The sequence below is a fragment of the Penicillium cosmopolitanum genome, assembly GCF_028827165.1.
Source record: "Penicillium cosmopolitanum strain IBT 29677 chromosome Unknown utg000002l:1.0-415252.0:1.0-415526.0, whole genome shotgun sequence".
Taxonomy (NCBI): domain Eukaryota; kingdom Fungi; phylum Ascomycota; class Eurotiomycetes; order Eurotiales; family Aspergillaceae; genus Penicillium; species Penicillium cosmopolitanum.
This window is the reverse complement of record NW_026622672.1, coordinates 96,441-119,670: the sequence shown is the minus strand read 5'-3', so window position 1 is coordinate 119,670 and position 23,230 is coordinate 96,441. Positions and strand designations below refer to the sequence as shown.

At 44.3% G+C, this 23,230-nt stretch overlaps 2 protein-coding genes across 2 annotated transcripts; both read left to right on the top strand.

The window, feature by feature from the left end:
* Window positions 1–18,359: 18,359 nt before the first annotated feature.
* On the top strand, window positions 18,360–18,783 carry N7509_000181 (uncharacterized protein; the record flags this gene model as incomplete). Its single annotated transcript, XM_056624828.1, has 2 exons — window positions 18,360–18,548; window positions 18,613–18,783. 2 exons carry the CDS (start codon window positions 18,360–18,362, stop codon window positions 18,781–18,783), a joined length of 360 nt encoding a protein of 119 aa, XP_056494693.1.
* Window positions 18,784–20,214: 1,431 nt separating this feature from the next.
* N7509_000180 (uncharacterized protein) lies at window positions 20,215–21,609 on the top strand (the record flags this gene model as incomplete). Its single annotated transcript, XM_056624827.1, has 1 exon — window positions 20,215–21,609. The coding sequence occupies one exon, from the start codon at window positions 20,215–20,217 to the stop codon at window positions 21,607–21,609; it is 1,395 nt and encodes a 464-aa protein (XP_056494692.1).
* Window positions 21,610–23,230: the final 1,621 nt, after the last annotated feature.

Below are 23,230 nucleotides of genomic sequence, written 5' to 3'. Positions count from 1 at the left end.
CATAGCATTATTGCACTGAGATGTGTATCAGAGTGAGTACGAAGACTGAAAATAGTTGTTCTTTTACTAATATGTTGATCAAGTCTGGATAGCCGAATGAAGTCAGTAGTACATTATACGATAAAGAGGGTGGAAAGAGTGCTGATTTTTACTCTACAGATCTTTAGCAGATTCTGTTAACCGACAGGTTGCTTGGAATGAGACGATCCGGCATGATCTGCAAGATGTCCTGAGCCGGCTCGCCACCATGGAGACTCGAATGAAAGATACGATGGTCCAGAAAAAGTCTGCAGGGTCGAGAAGAGATCAGCCAATAGTGAGATAATACCTTTCGAGCAACCATCAAGTCCCAAGTCTTCAGAATGTGTATAATGGCTGTGGCGCTTTGATTTCGGGATACTCATCTTCCGTGGCCGACCATGCCATCAAAGAGGAAGAAGTCAATTTCGGCTGGCTACTAGGGGAAGACTTCTTCATTCCCGATGACTATTAGACGAATTTGAAATGTAGCGTGATGGTTCTCCCTATCTCCAATTACTGCTTGCCAAAGTCTAGATATGTTCGCAATCGATAAAGTGTAATTGCTCCGATCTCGGACGTGATGTCATTGCTATCCTTTCGATTATTGACCGTCCCCTGTCGCATCTTGATTGGTTATGGGGCTTTGGTTAAATGAAAATCCTATAGGTCTCACCGTGGAATGTTCTAGAATTGAAAACACGCACAAGCCCATTCAATTGTATCCTCCACAATGCGACCCGTTCTAGAACAATATTTATTTTCGGAATGGGACGCGAAATTCGGAGAGAAAAAGATCTTGGTTCCACGATTAGATCGTTCCAATCAGACTGAAGTGGGAACTTAAATCGCGGTCTACTAGCTTTGCGTGGTTTAATTGAATGCTTCATGGTGTCATGCAAAAAGAATTTAAGACAGGGAAGCTGAGAGATGGACGGAGAGGGTTTCCCGGGAAACGAAAAGGTCACGCCCGAACCGTATGAAGCCACGGAGCCATGGAATTGAAGTAGGACAAAAGTACTACTTAGAATGCCCTCCAATCGGCACTATTCGGTAGTGAAAAAAGACGCACTTTGAGTTTATTGACAAAATGAACCTGAAGTTATCATTCATACTATGGTAGAAATGAGGCCGCAGCAAATGAATGGATAATCTGAAAGGACATGCGAAGACTTCCTTGTATGGTTACGATATCCTCCCCCGGGAGATCGTCGATCGATCTTAAACAAATGACCCATACTCATTGGTCGAGGTTAGGGCTTGTGGGTCAAACAGCGGCGGGTTGCTTGATCCGGAAAACCCGGGAAGCGCGCTAGGGTCGGTGGGTTCCGAAGGACCACCGGTGGTGGCCCAATTGCCATGGAACACCTCGGTGCTAGGCAAGAAGGATGCCAGTCGTTTGTTCTGAAGACTATCGATCAAATTCGCGAAACGAGACGCAGCGGAGATCAGTTCTCCGTGTGTCTGGTGTAAGACTGGCTGTATATCGTCCCATGCCACCTGGTCCTGCAACGTGGTGTTTGTAGACTCCAGCTGCTGCCGCAGCTGCGAAGTCTCCTTCTTAAGCCGCTCAACTTCAGCGACTGCAGAGTTCTTTTCGGCATTGGCTTTGTGTACGTTGGACATCTCTCGAGCCTTCTCAGTGTGGAGCTCTTGAATGAGCCGGGAAGTAGCTGTTCTGCCATCTTCTCTCTCGACGAGAATTCTTTCAACCTGCTCTTCATAATCGGCTAGAACTTTGAAACACTCTCGATGGGAAGACTTCCGAACGTCGCCTCACAGAATGTTTCAAGGAATGTGTCTTAAAATTGTGTTAGTCTAAGGCCAATCATGGGTACAAAACAGCATATGATGATAGGGATTGCCATGGTAGCAGGAACGGGGACTGAAATGACAGAGTTTAGCTTACGTCGGACATCTTGCTTGTCGCTGGGCTTAATGAGCCAGAATCAGTGTCAGATCCTGAGACTTTCGACTGGATCGAGCGATTCGACGAATTTCCGGATCTGCAGCCGCGCGATTTCGGCCGACTCGCATGCTGCTCAGTGCGACTCCGGGAAAGTCTGGGGACATTTGCCATTGCGAGTATATCTTTGTTCGTTGGAAATTTATTGAGAATAGAAAGGAGGAAGAACTCAATAATTGTAGTTCTGTGGGATGCCAGGTTATAAAGGTCTGAGTGGGGCCTAGAAAAGCAGGCGCGAAATAGCGCGAAACGCAGAATATTGCCCTTTGAGATGATTTTGATGGCACTCAAATTAGTATCATGAGTATTCAATACACACCAGGATCTGCGGGCTGTACATAAGTGGAGACGTAGGAAAGGGAAATGATTGCCTTAGCTGTGGGGTATCTACATGATCGCCAGACCCCCACATTTTAGATCTGTGATTGACTACCCAGTTTCCACTCAATTATCTGTCTTTATTCTTCTCAATTAAAGAAACGCATTCAAAGATTGAGAATTTACCTCTAACATCCAACTCGCAACGTTTGCCAATGAAGAGTCTGTTTCGAGACGGTCGTTAAATTAAATCAGGAAGATTCAAAACAGCGTGACCGAATATCTCTAATTACCATGGAAGCGTCGCCGACATATTGACCGGCCGAAGAAGTTGAAGTGAGGGCACAAAGAGGGCTGATTTCCTCAGCAACCGTACAAGGGTTCTCCGCCCATGGGGATCTAGTCCATAGAGGCCCAGAACCCTACAATGGCTTTGCCACTGAGCACAGTGGAACGACAGGGGCGGTCACCCATTGAATTTTGAAACACCGCGGTGTGAATTCTAGGATTAGCTTGTTTGACACAACCAATAAGCTCTTGTTGGTACTTTAAGCTGGATGGAGCACGATCCATAATGGCCTTGGTACGATCCATTCACAGAGGCTGATGCGCAGGGTAACATCCAGATCAATACAACGTGAAATATTGTTAAGGTGTGGAAATGGAACCTGAAGTCTAGATGATCAGTCTTGACAGTGGGTAGATCTGTCTGACAAGATTCAAGGAATACCCAGTTCTCGGTGAAAGTGAATATACGCCGATCGATATTCCAGGGTAGGCTATGCTGTAGGCATGCTTCGTAGAAATTTGCCGTATATTCAGTAGTACTTTTACTAGCCGCCCTAGTTGAGTCTATTCTACTGCCAGTGCCTAACTAGAGGGCTGATTCAGTGACTGGATGGAAATCGACACGCAACTGAGTCAACGCCTTAGACCACTGTTTGGCTCTCTTTACGTAATAAGGTAAATATAGTATCGTCAGACCTATGGGCCATATTTGCAAAAGTACCTCGTCACTCGCTGTTTTCAGGTATAGCTTTGAGGAGCCTGACCAAAGCCAAGATTTGATATCCGGGCTCTGTCTTCGGCTGGAACTATGGTTCCCGGACCCTTGCTCATCCCAGGCTTTATTCTGCAGTATTTTGACCGCGTAGATTTTAGCACAGGGGGTCGTTGAAAGAGTGCAGATTAATTTTTCTCAGAAAAGTATGATGGATGCTGGGGCTTGAAAAATACTGTATTCATATCCAAAAACATTCGCTAATAGAAAATAGAAATCAGCTCTCAAGGACTAATAGAAAAAGCCCCTCACTTGTGATGATCAATAGACATATGAAATGTGTATATCAAACCTACGGAGATTATTTTAGGCCATAGATGTCAGATAACAATAGAAGATCTGCGCTTGCTCTCATTCTGTCTCCGCAATGTTTACTTTAGCCAATTGACTTAATATGAAACATGCTTCAGGTGGGTATCGGAAACTTTCTTTCTTGGCTCCTGGATACCTATCATAGGGTAGAAATCGCGAATTTACAGTATTTGCTCACTCACATATTATAAAAATGTCGGCCGACCCATTTTCTCCCAGGAAACCAACCCATTGTTCGGGACTAGTAGAGTCCATATCGTTCTAGAGCTGTCTTGATGCTGGAACTTCCGACACTATGATATCACGATATAACTACCCACTCCTATCTTGGCGTTTGGCATATCTTTTTATTTAGAGCCGGCGTCCTGCCACACCTCATCATGAACATCTTCTTCCCCTAGAGTCACAACCTTATTACACCATGGACACAACCGTTGCTAGCCTACCCCCCTGCAGTGGGAGATCTGCTCATGAAGAACATCGGCATCATACAGATAGTGTCAATGTATTCCATTAGTGCTTACAGTGCACTGGAAACCGGCTTTTTCACTTTCTTTTTCTTCAAAAAATATTGTGGCTTGTTATTTTGGAGTATGCAAGCCGCTTCCTGGGGAATCATTGTACATGCCCTTCCAGCCATGACCCGATTCATATCTCAATCATCCAATCTGCCGACATCAATTCCATTCATACTTGGATGGTATGCCATGGTGACCGGCCAAGCTGTTGTGTTGTATTCACGGGTACATCTGCTCGCCCGCGCCGAATGCAAAACACGATGGATGTTGTGGATGATTGTCGTGAACGCTTTCATTCTTCATGTTCCAATGACAGTATTGTTCTTCGGCCTCAACAGCGGAGTGGCGGGGTTTGCTCGTCCTGCTGCAATTTTTGATCGAATCCAGTTGATTGGTTTCTGCATTCAAGATCTCGTCATCTGCAGTAACTACATCTATCACACAGTTTTGTTGTTGAAAGACAGTCGTCATTTGCACCGAACTGGGAGCCGCAAAGTGCTCGTCAATTTACTCTGTGTCAACATCCTGGTTGTGCTCATGAATATTTTGCTCCTCGTCACGGAATTCAAACTCCACTACATCCAAGTCAGTTTCAAGACGGTGGCTTACAGTATCAAGCTGAAACTGGAGTTCTCTGTGTTGAATGAAGTCCGCTCCTTTTTGTCCAATTCGATCTACCTTGGCGCTTCAGATATCGACAAGCAGCCTCACCAAGATGATACAAGTTCATCCACCGTGAGATTGAACCGTTCAAATGCCGGGTCGGGTGAGGTGCGACAAATGCCTCGAAGATCGAGCGGGGCTCAGGCACAGCTAGAGTATGAAAGGTCTCTGCATGAGACACGGAGTGATGGCCATCAGTCAGTGAATGTCATTTCACCCCGACCAAGTCTCTCAGAGGACAACTCAGAACAAACACTCCGTGACCAGTCGGGATTTTCGAGCGTGCTCGAGCTATCGTTGTCGCAAATTTCGGCAAAGTCTGATGTATGAGTTTTTCGAGCCGCCAGTCCAAATCTGCGGTTAAATCAAAATTGAGAGTAAGGGGAAAAGGTCGCAATAAAGAGAGCTTCAGTTGTTAAAGAAGATAGATTTTGTGGAAAAAGCGAGTTACACCGAGACACTCCATTTGATGTTGAATGCGAAGCATGATAAGTTCTACACCCAGTAAGCAAGGCTGCAGAAATAGCAGCGAATTTTACACTTTCATCATATTGAGATAGATTTAGCAGCACTCTCAAATTCCAGCGGCTACAACCGCCAACCTAGGTCTTCAGTCAAGAAAGCGACGCAAGCGTCTCATCTTCAGGCCTTTATGAGCGTGGTATGGTAGTAACGGCTCACCAATTACGGCGGTGTAGATCGTGGCATCAGATAGAGCCCGTTCGTGCTCCCTTGTAGGGAGGCAGTGTCTGCATCTTGTGCGGTAGTGGTTTCGACGTATATGTAGATGAAAAATGAGAGGGGCAGAAAGTGAGAAGTGACGAGCTTACTCACAGAGGCAAGTAGCTGACTCTTGTGAAGCATAGAAGACGCCCTTAGCAATTGCCAATGTCGTTCTAGACATCACGTGAGTACGGGCATCGTGAAGCAACCCCAAAGCCGCCCCCCTGATACAGCATTTTGCCAGCACGATTGATGAACATTGCAGGTTGCATTTATGCTGGAATTGCTGAAAAAAATGACCTGAGAGTCACTCGTGAACAAAAGCTGCTAACAAGGTATGGAAAGCTGGAAAGAGCCGCCATCAGAAATAACACATCCGAAAATCTACGGCCAACCCAGGCCAAGCAAGAACTGACTCATATATATTAAGATCATTATAATTCAAGATTTCTGAGGTTAGATGCAATTATGACATGAAGCAGGAAAGAAGCGCAATATGAGAAAATCTCTACCTCATGTTTCAGCTGTTTGGCACCCCATTAGCCTAATGATACTGCCAAAGGAGTATAAGTACGCTTTGAAATCCTTGGGGTTTACTTGACTCATTACGCATCCATTATTTCCATTATTCCACCACAATGGCTCCTTACACTCGCCAGTCTCGCCGCACTGGAGGTAGAATCAAGTCAGACACAGCTCTTTCAAGACGTGCTCATTTGATGTCTCCGCGGACATTCAATTCAAAGGAGAAATCACCTTTCACTGCCAGCAAAAGTGATGGGAGTGTCGTCGGCTTCAAATTCGTCGAGCAACCGAAGACAATTCTACGGATCAGGCTCCGGAGGAGTGCACATGAACCAAGCGTGTCGCTAGCGACCAGCTCAGTCAACCCCAACAGCTCAAGCTGCCCGGGTAAAAAGACTAAGAGAAAAAGAGGCTCCGTAGAGAGCCGCACCGATCGGTTCATTTGGTTGCAACGACTTCGCTCTACGCCCCGCCGAAAAGCTGAACTGTTGAAGTCTCAGAATTAGTGCCGGAAATGGAAGGTGGAATCAGAGGACAGGATTGGTTATCGCAGTTTTTTTTTGAGATGTTATATTAATTGTGGGTCAAAATGAGAAAAATAAAGCCACTGAAGTGTAATCATACAATACAGTAGAAGCTTCGCGCACGGCTCGATGGCTTCTTCGTCAGTACAGAACCTGCTGGATGATAGAGCCCACGGGCAGAAAATTTCAACCATTAAAATCTTGGCTATTGTATCTAGCACTTGGGTTTCCTTGAATTTTCTTATCGCATAATCGCAATGTAGAAGTACGGATGCAATCAGTTCAAAGCTTTGAGGATTCTCTTAAAATCATGTCTCTGTTACGCCAACCGTACAGTGAGGTATAGGAAATGCGGAGGAGGTGCCTATCCACCACCGGGGCCGCCTGTTGACATCACCTCGCTTACCTGCTTGCATACGCACAGAGGATCCCCTCAAAAGGAGGAGCTGGATCTTCTTAGGAGGACCAGCGATTAGTCTGAATATCATCATACCCATATCAGGCATATCTCACATTCTTCACTCGTATCCTTATCGTACCAGGACGCCCTCCGGGGATTGTCCTAACAGTCTCACTCCATTAATTTCCAAAGTATCGCCTTTCAGTCTAATTGGGTTGGATCACGAGCAGTAAAGAAATGCAAGGAGATCGCGCACGCAGAACTCAGAATCAGCTGGATCTGCAATCTATCAGTTTAGTTTCATAAAGCTCATTTTCGAAGTGATTACCTCAATGGCTATGCTCCATAGCTCTGACACTGTGCCTAGAATAGCAACAGCAAGCAGTAGAACAGATAAACAGGAAAAACAAGCAATAATCCCGCGCAGAAGTGTTTTTGTTTGCGTCGCAAGCCTTCCTAGCCACAAATACCAAGCTGTGATGCCCAAGTAGTCAAGGAAAATTAAGAAAAGGATCAAATAGTGAGTACCGTCTAGAAGAAATGCTCCGAAAAATGTACTCATTATCTTCAGAGTTGTAGAGATGAAGAAATAGACAAGAAATAATCGTTCTGCAACTTGCGGTACAAGTGGGTTATTCTGCTGCTGACAGTTGACACGGAGGAACTTGGCGGAGGTTAGCTCAATAGTAAGCTCTGTCCTGAGAGTTCAGACCTACTTCATGTGACGACGGGAGCGCCGAAGCAACCCCGAGAAAAATTTGACGCCCTAGTGGAAGCCTACGGCTCCAGAAAAGACATACTAGAGTGGCAGATAAAGTCACATTTGAGAAACCCAAAGCCAAGTGAATCTTTTGACTGGCAAAATTGAAGTTGAAATTCCACAGAAATAATATCCTTAAAATCGATAGGAACAAGAGCAGAATAATGAGGAGTGACTGAAAAAGATATTCGGAAATCATGCTTGAGACACAATTGTTACCAGTACAAAAGGAAAATGATAATTTATATATGAGTATGGTGACTGGCAACTTCCTAGGAGAGCTTTTCAGAGTCCCTGGGAGAGATTGAATGCCTTGAATGACGAATTAGTTTTTTTGATGCCTTCCGTGCGCCGGTCAAAAACTAGTTTCCGTAATTAGCCTTTAATTCGTGCTACGTATACTCGTTTGCATTCCTAGGATAACGAGTGTGATTTACGCAGATGGATACCATGTCGAAGAATGCAAGCCTACCTATCCCCGCGGCAGAATGAGAAGTAGACGCAGAAATATAGTGCCAGCTCTGTCTTGAAGAGTCTTCAAAAAGAGGGAAGAGGTTTGCACCCGCACGTAGTAGAACAGGCATATTCCCAAAAGAGTTTTATCTCATGATTGCCATATGAGGGGGTTTTTGACTAGTAGGTTTTTGACTATGATAGACGATTCCCAGTAGGCTGCATATTGACACCGTTTTTTGGAAGGCATAATTCAGAATGAAAGCTTGATTTTGTTTTTTTCGCAAACTGATTAATGGGGATAGATTTGCCAATTTGTGCACATAGATGGAGACAAAGTCGAGATTTTGTAATGATAATGAGTTTTCAGAGAGACATCTAGGGAGCTCGCTTGAATGTACCAATTAGGATTTAGTTTGCCCATTATAAGAAGCTCTGTATGAAGGGATAGAAATCTGCTTACTATACATGCGCGGCCATAGCGGCCCGGCAAGGAGAATTTGGCCGGGCTTATTTTCAGTCAAGTCGGAATTCATTGACACCTTCTGCTTTACCTTTCATTCTTCCCAGATCAAAGGAGAGAAAACAATCAAGTATGCGTAGATTATCTTAGATTTCACATAATCACCAGAAATGATCCGCCAGTCAAAACAAGGTCCAAATATTTCTATCGCACTTTGGTTTATAAGTCTTGATGCCACCTTCAAGTCTTTTATCCAATATTATGCTTGGATCTGCGCCACCTAAATGGTGAAGAAATTCACTTTGTAGAAATATATTACTAAGTCTCAATCCATCAATTTATTTCATTGTTCTTTGGCAGTATGTTTTTGATAATTGCTGTCAATGAAATGCGTAGAACCACTCAGAACAAAGTTGAAAAGCCACGTTGAGATGTCTGTTTGATTTAATAATTGAATATGAGGAAGGCCTTGTTCTCTTGGAAAGAAAGCTTAGAAATACTACATAACTTGAATACCGAACGCATTGCATTGCACTTCCCTATTGTAGGGCCAGAGCAGTCTCACAGCAGATTGCTCCAGTGTTCGAGTGAGCTCGGATCAGAGAATAGCCAAACATTCACCGTGAAACAAGAATCAGTGTCAGTGGTGGATCGCTGCTTGCAGCACCGCGTTGGAGAATGACACGAGACTATAAGTCCAAATTAGATGCATTCCATGCAGGCACGGGTGCCAGTTCTGAGCAACTCCCACTCTTTCCAGAGGCCGAAGAAGATACAAAGTTCTGCCAAGAAGACCCCCAATCATCAATTCGCCAAAAGAAATTGCGAGTTGCAACTGGTGTTGTGTGAAGATAGGTTTCGCAAGTGCATGGATAGTCGGCATTAATGCAACCAGGCTGACAGATGCCATATGAGGTGAGAAATCAGTCGAAGGGGCGTCATCGTCATCAGTCTGCCCAAGAAACAGGTAGCGAGGTAAGTTTCCCACTGTGATACCCGTCAAAGATGATGTATACCAAATCTGTAGCAATGGCTGGCCTGAGAATAAGAATGAAATTGTTGGAAGTGTGACAACCCAGAGAAGAAAAAGACGACCAAGCTGGGGTGAATCCTGCTCATCCTTGGTACCCTCATATTCGAACACACGAATCACGTGGTGATAGATGAGATTCAAATACCAAAGGGCAGTCCCAATCCCAAATCCTGTCACGGACAAGGCGACAATGATTTCTCCCGGGGTGGAGGGGAAATGGAAAATGAAGAATTGCAGCACATAGATTAAAAAGTATGAGAAGCCGAAGATCCCTATCGAGGCCCCCCAGGCACAGTCGCGGACATTCTGGCGATGGGAAAACATATTTTCGCGGAGAAAATATTTTCAGTGTACTGTAATGAATGGACAAAGCGTGCGGGAGCTGGCAATTTTATATTCTAGTGAGGTGCTGACTCTAGCATTCCGCTTTTTCTCAGACAAGATTGAAAAATGGTGGCAGCCGTAGACTGCTGAACGGTGGTCACCGCAACATGTTACAAAAATCGAAGATCAACATTCTGATCATTCTGAAGGTTTTTCTGATCAGTTTTTCACCTTACCGTCAACGCTAGAAAAGAGGTTTGCGAGATAAGTAGATAGGACCAATGGACCGAGACACAAACCCTTTGTATGTCACGTCATGGATACAATCGATGAGATTGCGCAACTTGAGCGCGAGTTGGGCCAGCAGCGTGTCGAGAATGCCTATTACCGCGACTGCTACGCACTTTTCAAGCTGTTGCAAGATCTCGCAGAAAACACATCTCATGATCTGCAACAGCTTTACAACTCCGACTCACCGAATGATCCGCGCAGTTCTGGCCACGAAATCCTATGGTCCCTGCAAAACACGATATTTAGTATGATTGAAAAAGCATGCGAGTCCGAAAAAAGATGGACTGTTCTCTGTCGCATCGACCAATCCTACTCAGCCCGCGTTACTTTGGACCCAATCAGGACCAGGTATGCTGATGCAGAGGCATCTTATGGGATGCACCAAACAACAAAGGATATCGGCCTCAAGCCTTGGCAATCTCGGAAATAATGAAAATTGTGCCAAGTGGTTGTGAAATGATTCTCGCGGTTTCTGAAATATATACTCAATCAAATCTCCTTCGAGGAACTACATGAAGTGTAAGACTCTTAAGGACACACACGGGCCAGACAAGATAGAAAAAGTCGACTCAGTTCGAAACATTGGAAGATACTTCATCTAGCGTACTTGAAATCAAACAATATCTATAATCTTCTGGTGTGCGTAGTACATTCAGATAAGCTCTGCCACCCATGTCCATTCAACTAAAACGCCGATTTTTCTCGAATCTTCCGCTTCAAACGTAAATGACCTAGTCATCTTCGCATGGGTGTGGCATCAAATACAGCAACAAAAGAGCTGTATCAACCAAATAATCGATGATCCGATAGATAGGAAAACTGCCAGCCATGCGGCCCCAAAAATTCGTGAGCCAAGGATGGCCTTGACACCTATATCACTTAATTTAGCTTTTACTTCGGTGACAAATAGTCCGTACATCACAGTCACCCCAACCGTCGCGGTCGTGATAAAAAGCGCAGAGAGCTAGCATTGTCAGCCGCGTCTATTCGTCAGATTCATATGGAGTCCCACATACCGGGCTAAGGATGGACAAAAGTCTGTCCCCTCTGTCAAAGAAAGTCTTTTGAATGCCAAGGGCGGTTACTAGCGTATTTCCAACAAGGCTAGATATGTATAGGTAGATAATGGCGTGAGAAATCTGGCGATAACCCGATCTTGTCGACTCGCCTACCGGCCGGAGCACCTTTTCCATTTTTGCCACAGTAGAACTAAGCGTGGAAGACAGATTAAAAGCAAAATTCAAGCTAGGGTCCGAACAGGTGGACTCAGAGTTGTGTCCAGATGTGCAATAGCTCCAAAGGCCCACTGAGTAGTGTTGTGGAATGTGTGATTTCAGCTTATCAGCGTCCGATTGGATGGTATGATGAATCGCCGAAGTTGTTTTTGAAGATGCTTCATCTGCACCCTCATGGGCAGTCGAGGGTACATTGTTGACCGCATTTGCTCCGTCATGAATAATAGCCGAGGAACCCACATCCTCAATCCCAATAGACCCGCGGGGCAATAGATGATCGACTTTGGGAAAGTCTGTTAGATCTACCTATGCTTTAAATTAGCCTTTGGTCAGAAGAGTGTTTGAAAACCATCCTACCTTGAGAAAATAAAGCTCGCGGGATGTGGAGGGCGAGGAGCAGCTGACAAATATCAAGATCAGACAGGGGAAGACCGCGATCGAAAGCGACAAGGCAGCAACTGAGACGAGCCGATCTAGCCTTGGTATCCTTCGGAGCTTCATTGCTCTAGAATATATTTCATATACTAGAGACGGTCGAGATGATGTGTATCTGACAATTTGATGGAGAATATATTTATACTCTGGAGATCTCAAAGCCTCTCATATTTCCTATCATGGGCGGATTTAATGTGAGGTAAGTTTCTGAATGTCTCTTTGTCGACATTTTATGAGTCTAGTGTCGCAGTATTGGCTGTTTACAGCACAATATTATAAGGAGGTGGTCAGCATCAGAAATTAGAATGTCAGGTTTATACTTGAAGGTATGTGCCAACTTTGTGCCAAATCTAAGAGGTCGAAAGTTTCACTACATGCCCAATATATCACACGATATAAAACATCAAGAGAACTCCAGCCAAGTAGCAAGAAGTAGGTCTACAACTTCGGCCTTCCCGAACCGTCTCTCTTCCAGTTCTGTTCTCTGAAAGTACTCTACATGGCGTCTCCTGGTCAGTCAGAAACGGATGACCTGGAGTGTAGACTCTATGCTTATGCTAAGAGTCGCTTCAAGCTATCGGCCAGGGTGCATATGTCCCATCTCGTCTTTGAAACGGGATTTAAGCGACGTATGGATCAGCGTCGGAATGTTCGCCGTCTCGAACGAATCTTGAAAATACAAGGTTGCAATCGTTTGATGAAGGAAAATCATGTGTCCGTCATAGTATCCCAGGCAGACTGGCAACATCGGGTGCATCCGCGGTCGGACAACGGGATTCTTCCTAGCTTGCATGTGGATTGGGATTACGGATTACGAGCGCTAGACCACGAGAATCTAATTGTTGCCGCTAGAAATACACTCGCATTCAACAACCAGTGGTGGATAGTGGATGTCTATGTGACTGATGAAGAATCGGGTATGAAGCCTTTTGCTTGTCTCAAAGCTTGATCTCCTCAGACTAATGACTACTTTTTCTCAGATAACCTCAATGCAACTGCCCACGAGCTCCAGGGAAGACTCCTCCAATCATTACGAGAACGATTTTCAAACGAGCATCGGCCATCAGATGGGTTGATATATGAGCGTATCAATTACTATGAGGGCCGTCTTGACGGGCCCGAGAATCAACGGGCAGCGGAAAGCTGGTGGGCGGCCCTAGAGTCAGTTGCAGGAAGCAAGAAAGGACAGTATCTGAGATTATTCTTCAAGAATCAGTTCCTGACCCGTCAATTGAACTCGCTACTTGCCATTCCAGGGCTTTGGGATGGAATGCAGATTGGAAACCTGCACAAAATTACCGCTATGCACTGTGACGAGGTACGTTAGACTTCCGGTGCCAGATTTCGGTGGATCAGAGGCTGATACAACTGGCATACCAGGCAATTTCGTGCTATTGGAGAAGTATTTTGACCACATTCCTAGCCATTGTTGGAGGCCACATCCAGAGCTTACAATTAATTGACGGTGTTACTGTCAACCTCATCGAGTCCCGAGTCCCGAAAGTCTCCAAAAAGGACAAAGAATTCTTGCAGAAGAAGTTTGACGAAGGCGTGCTTTTCCCCAGTTTTTCGGAAAATGATCGACGGGAGATCTGGAACCGATTGAAAAAGATTGACTCTCCAATTCCGTCGTTAAAGACATTTTTCAGAGACCGTCTCTATCTGGAAGTACCACAGAGTGTCATGAAGCAGCTATTTCTCCAACCAAATAGTACCGATGATAAAGTGACAATCGACAATGGCGTTCATGGATTATGGGAAATCGGATCAACGCTCGACCCGGCAGCCCGAAAGGCCAGGTTTCGAATTTACATTCTGGAGCTCTGGCGCTTCAGCTTCCAGTACGGATTCGAAATGACCGATTGGAGGCGGCTCAAATCATCAAGTAGTTCGGCATTCGGAACAGCGTCTAGCCAGCAGCACTTGAATCTGCCCAACCGTACAGATATCTGGAACCATTTTCACATGAAAATGATGACCATGGGTCTCCGAACACCCAACGCTGTCGACCTTCCTGCCTCGCCAGTCGTATTACCTACCGAGATACCTTGCGACTACCCCGAAGATGCATCAGACGAAGTGGATGTCAAGAAAAGGAGTGGTAAACCTTCGGTGGATACTGTGGAAGTCGACCGATACGCTCTATCAGTGATGTCGCTGAAGGAAAGAAGGATAGAAACCCGTGTCACGTCGAGATTTCTCCGTATATCGGTGTTCAAGAAGTTCTTTGGTTATTTAATGGACCATGATACCATGAGTGGCCAGCTGCTGTGGCCCGAGCTTCTGGAAGACAACACTCCGCATATTAGTGAGAATAATGATGAGGACACGCCGACTCTCTATACACCGGGATTGGATAGTTCGAACTGGACCAATGCCAGTTCTGGAGTCCATGGGTCGGAATTTTATGTGTATCATAGCACACCCTACATGAATCCACCAGATGATCCTGAAAGCAGCTTCGAGTCCGCCCCGTTTCCTCCTCCTTCAATTTCGATGAGCACGGTTTCATTCCCATATCCCGATCCCTCCATTTGATGGTATATATCATTATGTTATGAGTATGTGCAGATTGCTTTCTGGGTGGCTGGAGCTTCAATTCCTGGTCACTTTACTAAATGGTCATGGCATGTCTACTGTATCAGGCCGTATGCACAAGCGAAGAGAAATTGAATGTGAAGCATATTGGAATGACAAAATTTTTGAGCAAAGAAATCAATTGCTTTCGAGAAGCCTGGCAACAGTATCTGTTTTAGGAATGACTGCATCAAATTCGGTTGATTACACTATCTTCTAATTGTCATATCCAAGTCCAAGTTTGAAACATAGCTATTGGTCTATTCTCGCTTTGAAAATCTGGCAGCTAGAGTAGCACATGGAGACACCAGGTAATCTGAGATGACAAAATATAAAAGATGTTATTCTGGAGCGTATTTGTTGATAGCTAGAGCAAGTAAATCTAAGAAATCTGTCTCTCCATCCACCGTGTCCTTCGCAGAACCCCCGGCAAGGTATCTCAGTATGAAAGATCCAAAGAAGTAGACCTGGCTTGGTAGTGGTTGCGATAATAACACGTCTTGCCTACAATTTACTGCGCTAGCAAAGACTTTTAGGACACGGTACCAGCTATCTGACCCAGGCCGTGATCTCCGGGGGTATGAAAGGCGAAGTGACCGGGAGATGCGTTGTGAGCGACGGGTAATCGCCTAGCCCAGTCGCTGCATTTTAGGCCCACCCCTTATCACAAGGCCGCGGCACGCGATCAGGACTGAGTGGATATCCATATAGAGCGGAACATTCGGCCCAGGCGGATCTGTAGGTCTTGAAGTACTCTTCGATATCGTATGATGCGAGAGCGCCGGATCGGCCGCTCGTGAAGATTCCTGGCGGGGCGAAGGCAGGCGGTGTAAAATTATGGGCCGTTCTCTTCGCTCCAGGGGTTGGAGTTGTGGCGTAGATACGTGCGACAACATCCACAAAAACATTACAATAAACCTGACGTCTGATTCACTCAAATCGGGGTTGAGGCTTTGAGTGGCATTGAATGAATTTTCACTGGAAGGCTTTGGAATCACATTATTTTCCTTGGAAACTGCGCTGGTTGTAGCTGATAAGTATGCCATGAAATTTGGCAGCCTGAACTTCAATTTGATGTATTCTCTCACGGGTCGGGTTTAGACATTATAAATACTATTGGCTTGTGTCTTCTAGGAAGGGAATCACGTTTAAAATGACCATGATAGTTTATTGAGGTGAGAATCGAGATGAGTCATCAGTCACATGACCAATATGGCAGATTCTTGGAATTGGGGGGGCGGGCTGGCAAAATGAGGGTGTTGACTCACCACTCTCACCACTTTCGATGCCCTTCCCGCCTTCACCGGATTTTCAGGTCGGTGATCACCTTCAGGAATTACTCTAAAAATCTACATATTTTCTGTATCAACGCATTTCCAATTCAACCTTTGATCTATTTGATCACCTCTCTCACCATTTATCCTCCATCGGTTTAATCTTTGGCGGTTTAAATCTCACCGGTTAACTTTTCAACAGTCGACTTCACTCGCCTACATTTGAACATCTTAGCTTCATCAGTTCCAATTCACCGTTTATTTTCCCCGTTTACTCCTCACCAATTACTGTTCACCTGTTTACTTCTCACCGTTTGACTTTTCACTAGTTTAAACCTCACCAGTTGATCCTCGGTGTCAACAGTTAAAGTTTCAACGGTTCACCAGTTTACTTTTCACCAGTCACTCTTCACCAGTCACTTTCACCAGTCACTCTTCACCAGTCACTCTTCACCAGTCACTCTTCACCAGTCACTTTCACCAGTCACTCTTCACCAGTCACTCTTCACCAGTCACTCTTCACCAGTCACTCTTCACCAGTCACTTTCACCAGTCACTCTTCACCAGTCACTCTTCACCAGTCACTCTTCACCAGTCACTCTTCACCAGTCACTCTTCACCAGTCACTCTTCACCAGTCACTCTTCACCAGTCCAAAACTTACTAGTGCTTCTTAATAATCCAGATTTAAATGACCTACTTTTCACCGTTCACATCTCACCGGTTCATATCTCACCACTTCAATTTGCCGGAATAGGCAACTTCCCGACGTTGTCGGTATCTTTCCCAGTAACGGTACATACATTACCGGTATTTCAATTGCATTACGACTTAATTCCCAGGGACGCTGTTTTTAATTGTGATACTTTATATCCGTTTTCCCGGTGCCATCAACTTGTGTTACCAAAAAGCTGTATAGACATATTCTATCGGGCCCTTGTTGCGACATATTCATCATGGCCATACATACGTTTTACATGGCCTTTTACATAAGATTAATCAATATGTGTTTAAGATTCAATTGAGAAATGCGAAACTTCCGCTAAATTTGAAAGATGTGTGGTAGACGGGTCGTCTCTTGAAAAGCTACTCGCCAGCGACACGGAAGAATGGTGTCTAGATTGCTCATTTTTTCTTTGGAAGAAGCGAGTTATGAGACGGTGTACAAGCACCATACCTAAAAATGCAAGGCTCCCTCCAACCACAGTCATGAGAATTAGTTCCATACCCTGTTTGGAGACTCTTCTTGACCAATTTATACGACTAGACGCTGGATCATGCATCCATCGGGTTGATGTCATGATGGCAGATGTAGAGGTGTCGTCTTTCGTGCTCGTTTGAACTAGCGTGGCTGTATATATCGATGTTGAAGACTGAGCGGAGTGGCCTCCATGCTGTTTGGATATAGATACACTTCCCCAGACCCCGTCATTCAACCCAACTGTGTGAGGTAGCTCCGTATCTGATAAGCTGCCTTTCGAGCCTTCTTTTCCCCAAAACACTACACTTCCAGGATCTCCAGTCATCTTGCTGTACGGTATTGGCATTGGCAAAGAAAGCGAGTCCGGCTCAGGTTCCGACCACAATTCCAAAGTAGATTTTTCAAGAGTATCCAAAGCTTGTTGCTCGTGGTTGTTGTGGGAAGTCAATGAGAATACGTGTTTCCTATCGGTCTCAGATATGTAGTGCTTGAGGCCATGAGCTGATTGCGTGAAACCGTGTATATCTGCAGTGGTGGGTGCTTGACTCTCATATGATGAAGTGGCGGTCGTAGAGTATCTCGGTTGCGTCAAATTGGACACCAAGTCAACTTGAGAAGTGTGCTCAGAGTCAGATAAAGGAACATCGGAAATAGCTGGACTAGGAGCAGTTATCACGAGATAATGTTCCGACGGAGTCGTTCTTTCCTTGCTGGGTATGTTTGGAAGCAAGGTTGCGCGAGTTGTAGAGACATCATGGGAAGCGAACTGAGACTTGCAGGGAATACAAGCGGGAGACTTGAGGTTCCTACTTTAGAAATCAGTGAGCGTCCTGTAATGTCCTAGTTTTCATTGATCACCTACTCCAGAGAAGTTTCGGATGGCCAATTTAGAGGCATACTGACCTGAAGGACAGTTTTGATATGAATTCCTGAAGTCTAAAGGGAAAAGCGTCAAGTGCCCTTCCAATCCTCGCGGGCTTTACTTCATTCTATAAGATGCAACCAAATTTCCAAAATTCCATCTCCAGAGGCCACTTTGTTAGAGTAGCTGATAAATGTTTTAAAATCTGCGGCCGCAGAAACATTCTGTGCTATCAACATTGATCCTCGTTGTTTGGCTCGCTTTGGAAAACTGCCTGCGCCTAATTTGGAGTTCATAACCGTTGATTGCTTCTGAAACTTTTTTTGCTGTCGGGACAAATCTCGACAAAATCGACCTAGTGCAGAAAAGATATATAATTGTTATTTAGACTTTTGATGATTTCTCCTTATACATACATTCTAAAAATGGCTCCTGCTTTAACTCGGGTCAAGAAAGAGCAACTACGAAAACGCCGTAACAACCTGCTTCGCCGTCACAATGAATTTTGGCTTCTGTATGGGATCAAAAGCTGGCTGGTTATGGAGCTCCCAGACGGTCAAATCGTTACGTACCATTCTCACCCAAACAGCACTCCACCGTCAGCGGAGGACATGGTAAGGGCGAAAAGAAAGTTCAATATCTTAATATGACTTTCCATGAAGTGCTAATGCGTAGAAGAGAAACCGCTCCAAGCCCCCAATTGTTAAAACATCTCACGATTACGAAACGACAAATCTTGGTCAGCCAACACATAGCATGGCCCGCTGTTTCGATAAGCCAACTCGAGAAAGCGGCATATGGGAGGATTTGGCTCACTACCTGGACGAATATCGTCGGCTAATCGCATGATTGAACAGAATCAATCTTATTCTTTTGATCCTCAAGATGTCACCAGTTTACCAAGGATGTAGCTTATCTGAAACTAATGGTATTGACCATTATTATTTACTATAATCTAAAATCAAAGATGGTCGAACGAATTCCCGATCTAAATACTTCTATGGCTTGCAGCATGTGCGAGCTATGAAGTAATCAAGCCGTGTATGGCCCTTCTCATAGCTAAGACAGACCTTGGGAAGGAAATCATTTTGTACCCCCAATTTATTCTACGATCCTTGACTCCTAGTATCCCACAAAAGGCAAATGCTTCTGCATCAAGGACAGAAAATCAGATGCCAGCAAGTAGTCTGTACTGTCACGTGGAGTGGTCTTCGTTAGCCGAAAAGCATGTGGCGAATTTTTGAAGACCCTTTGGTGCGAAGGTGCTTTTGAAAGTTCTTGCTGCAGGGGTTGGGATTGTTAGAAGAAAATAATATCCATAAAATTTCTTAAGTTACATAGTATGCTATCCATTTATGCGGAGACCTTCAGTACCCAAATAGCCCGCTCAGGAAATGCAGTAAGTGCGATGAATCTTCCCCCAGACAATTTTTACTTTCGTGACTAAGATGATACCAAAGGGCTATTTCAACTCTCGCGAGGGGATTCCGCCGTCGAAAAATTTCATGATACAATTTCATAAATCAATATGTCCTGTAAAAAGTAAAATCAATCATTCACAGTTATCTTACATCTAATACAGTATAGCGAGAATCCGTTTAATTGTATGACTTTGTGACCATTATCTAAATCTGAAATTTGCTTCAATAAAGTCCTCCCATATAACGTGATCGGATGGTCGCTTGGTAATTGTGAGCCTCTCCATTTTCGAAACTAAGAATTATTTCAGCTTTTTACTTCCTCAAGAATGATGTAAGTTGGAAGTCATTTCCCATGTCAAGAAGATATTGACTATGGGTATTTAAGACCTGAAGAAATTTTAAATCTTGCACCACTAAATTTTCCGGGCCAGGTGAACTTTTTGCTGCCAGTGTGCGCTTCTTATTTATCATTGTTGATTACTTGATTCTTCAAACAAGATTTGAATAGGAATGTCTATGTTGAAAATATCCTTGGATGCAAAACAAAACTTGATGGCTCTTGAATTCTTTTCCAAATAATACACTAGGGTCATATCGTGCTTAACAGTCAACTATTCACAGCAGTAGATTGTCGTAAAATGCGCAAGTATTAGATGGAATGAAGTCAAATTTTGGGTCATGTTTCTGTTATTTAAAAGCAAACTGCAGCTTCAAAATTTATCTGAGGGGTTATTATGCCCCCAAGTTGGAATAAATAGATTCTGCGAACAAGATAAATAGTCTGACTTATAGCCCTGGTTTTTCCTCTTCATTCCATCTTCGTTTTTAAGTTCACCATTGTTCAATTCAATCAGCTAAAATGGCGCCGCAAAAGGAGAAAAAGCCTAAGGATGCAGAGAAAAATAACGGTATAAATAAATATTTTTCTGCAAAAGACGGGAAGAAGGACAAAGGCGAAAGTTTAGAAAGATTGGAACAAGGAATGAACGATGGAACTATCTCTCGTGAAAAAATAAACGCCGGCCTCCAACAATCCGTGATAAAAGATCATACGGGCCAGGCACCAATCAACAGTGAACAGTCTTCCCGATCCAAAAACAATGCCACAGAAGAAGTCGCACCCCATCAGCCACCCCATTTTGTTATATCGGAACCAAATGAAACAGAAGATGTCGACATGCAGTACTTGGAACCTAAGACTGCAGATCAAAATCATCCTCGCTCGGTCAAAAATGGGATTTCTCCTGAGGCAGAAGAGCAGCTCCAAAAAACCCCCGCTCATCAGGGTTCATCTGTCGAAACAGAAGCTCTCCAGGACGAGGTATCTACTCCAGACCAATTGGAAGATGGCTGCTTGGCAGTTCTCACCCCAAAAGAAAAGAAAGCGAAGGGTAGCAAGAGCAGCGGAGACAAAGAGTATGATGAAGATGTCGTTATAGATGGATGGGGAACCCTGAATGGCTCGTCTTTTGTCATCATCCAAGATGGACCTTTCAAATACGCCTCTTACCGCTTCGAACGGAGAAAAGGCTACTCCGATCCCGACAAAGTCTACATTTCAGACGAAGCAGCGCGAATTTCTCGACTGAAGGACAAAGAGCCCTCAGGCAAAATGATCCCTCGATACACAAGGGAGAATTTCGTGGGAATTTATGGCATTGTGTGTAGCAATGGGAAAAGAAAGTCTACCTGGATGAAAGTTAAATGGAAGAATATCGGGTCTGGCGACGATGAGAACTTGGTGAGGGGGTGCTCTTGGGAGCCGAAAACCGAGCTTGTCCGCTTCTGGGGTGGTAAGAAAGCAAGCGAGGAAAAGACGAACGAGATCTGGGAAAATCAAAAGAAACGCTTTGCAGATTATCAGAAGGGAGTTGCCCCGAAGTTTGATTCTCAAGGACGTAGCGTCTATGAACGTTCGCCGACTCCCTGTCCACCCGACATGACGATAGACCAATACCGACAAGATCGAAAAGAAAAGCAAGACCGAGATGCTGCCAAAATCAAAACCGAAACTCCCAACGGCTTCCGGCGGCAGGCAGACAATCTGCAGTCTGATAAAAGTGCGATCAAAACCAAAGAGGAATTCATGGAGCAGAAAATGAAGGGTGACGAATGGGAAAAGCTCAGCGATCTAGATAAAGAGAAGCGAAAAGTAGAGCTTGAAGCGCTTTATGATGTCTATCTGGAGACCGTGAGAAGCTCTGGAGACGGCCCTAGCCACAAGTCAGAGAATACCCCCATTCCTGTCAGTTAATTGCGAAGTAATTGTAGTTTTACACTTTGATCTACCGCGTCGTTTTGTTAAGTCGTTTGAACATCAAAGAATGAGTGAGGCAACAGTAGTTAGTGAGTTAGATAGATAGCAGTCTTTCTTGAAATTAGAATCCGTATCAATTGATCTCTCATAGCCACCTATACATACATGAATTGATTTAAGTTTCCTGATTGTAGAGTAACCACATCACCCACTGTCTTTGACCTTTGTCGCGCTGTCGTACTAGACTTAGTGTTTGGTTTCCAAGAATCATCAATATTTGGTTTTATATTCTTTTTGATTTTTTGGAAAAAGTCGAAGCATTTACTCCACTCAACTATATACATAACCTCCTGGGAGAATATGTTGGAATATCTTCTCCAACTATGTCAAGTCCTCTAAGATTGATCTGCACTTTTTAGCCAAAAGTCCAAGACAGCGTCCTGGCAGTCAAGGCCAAAATCATCCCGTCTCAGATCAAATCGCGTGTGTAACCATTTTAATCAAGAATACATTTCAGTATAATGAGACTGTAGGTGGTACTGTATTTGTACATTTCTTTCAACGTGTTTATTAAGAGGGAGATTGTTGATCAGAGTTATGGGAAAGGGGACCGCACCTTTGTGAATTCGTCACACTTGATTTCGAAAGCCGAATATGGTGAGATCCCTTCTTTTTGAGAGGCACTCAATTTCAATTTCAATTGACTGAGTTATAAAAATAAGTAGTTCTTGTATCATCAGGATCCTCCGTCCTCCTCTTCGTGGTCAAACTTCCTTAATTTGATAGATTCACACAAATTTATCGCCCGCCTGAGTTCCTATTTGTGCTACGATATTGCTTCTCCATGTCAGGCTTCAAGACGCAGGAACCAACGCAAGACGAGTAAGTTGCATGTGGAAACAAATTTGAAACGTCACTAATGGACGAAAAGTAGAGATGTGAGAAGTTTGGTACAAAACGATGCCCAGCATGAACAACTTCTGAATGCTCATCATGCACGAACAGATTCTTCTCACGAAGGATCTCATGCTGGGCAAACCGAATACCTGGAGAATACAAACCTTCCTTTAACATTGATCCTTCCAACATTCCCGCTCCCGACCGTGCCGCTGACAGTCATCACCACACCTGGCTTACCGACATTCATACCGATTGGCCCGGCTTTGCCTACAAATATATCCAATGGTTCTGCTCCCTCTTTCACTGCCTCCATGTGGCTAACATTTTGTGCCCTTTTTCTGGCTGGAGCTATTTATCGAAGATGATGATCGGGTGATTGCCGGCGCTGAAGAGGCTTCTGTTTCTTTGGCCTAGGCTACAAGAATCAGTATTGAGGCAATTCTTGAATCACAATCGCCACTTTTTGAAATAAGCATGAATATTTCCAGGTACGAATGGCAGCATGAAATAAACAAGACTAGATTTCAATAGCGGGTTCCAAAAAATGGTAGCTTACTAGCAACTTATATTATAATTCAACACCACCTACGTCTCATTCTTCATTTAAATTTCCCAAAAATGCACGCATAGTTCCTAGGAGCTAACCCTGCTCCCAGGAATAACGGAAGTCTAGATGCTTCTACTGCATTGCAATTTCCAATGACATATAATAAATACA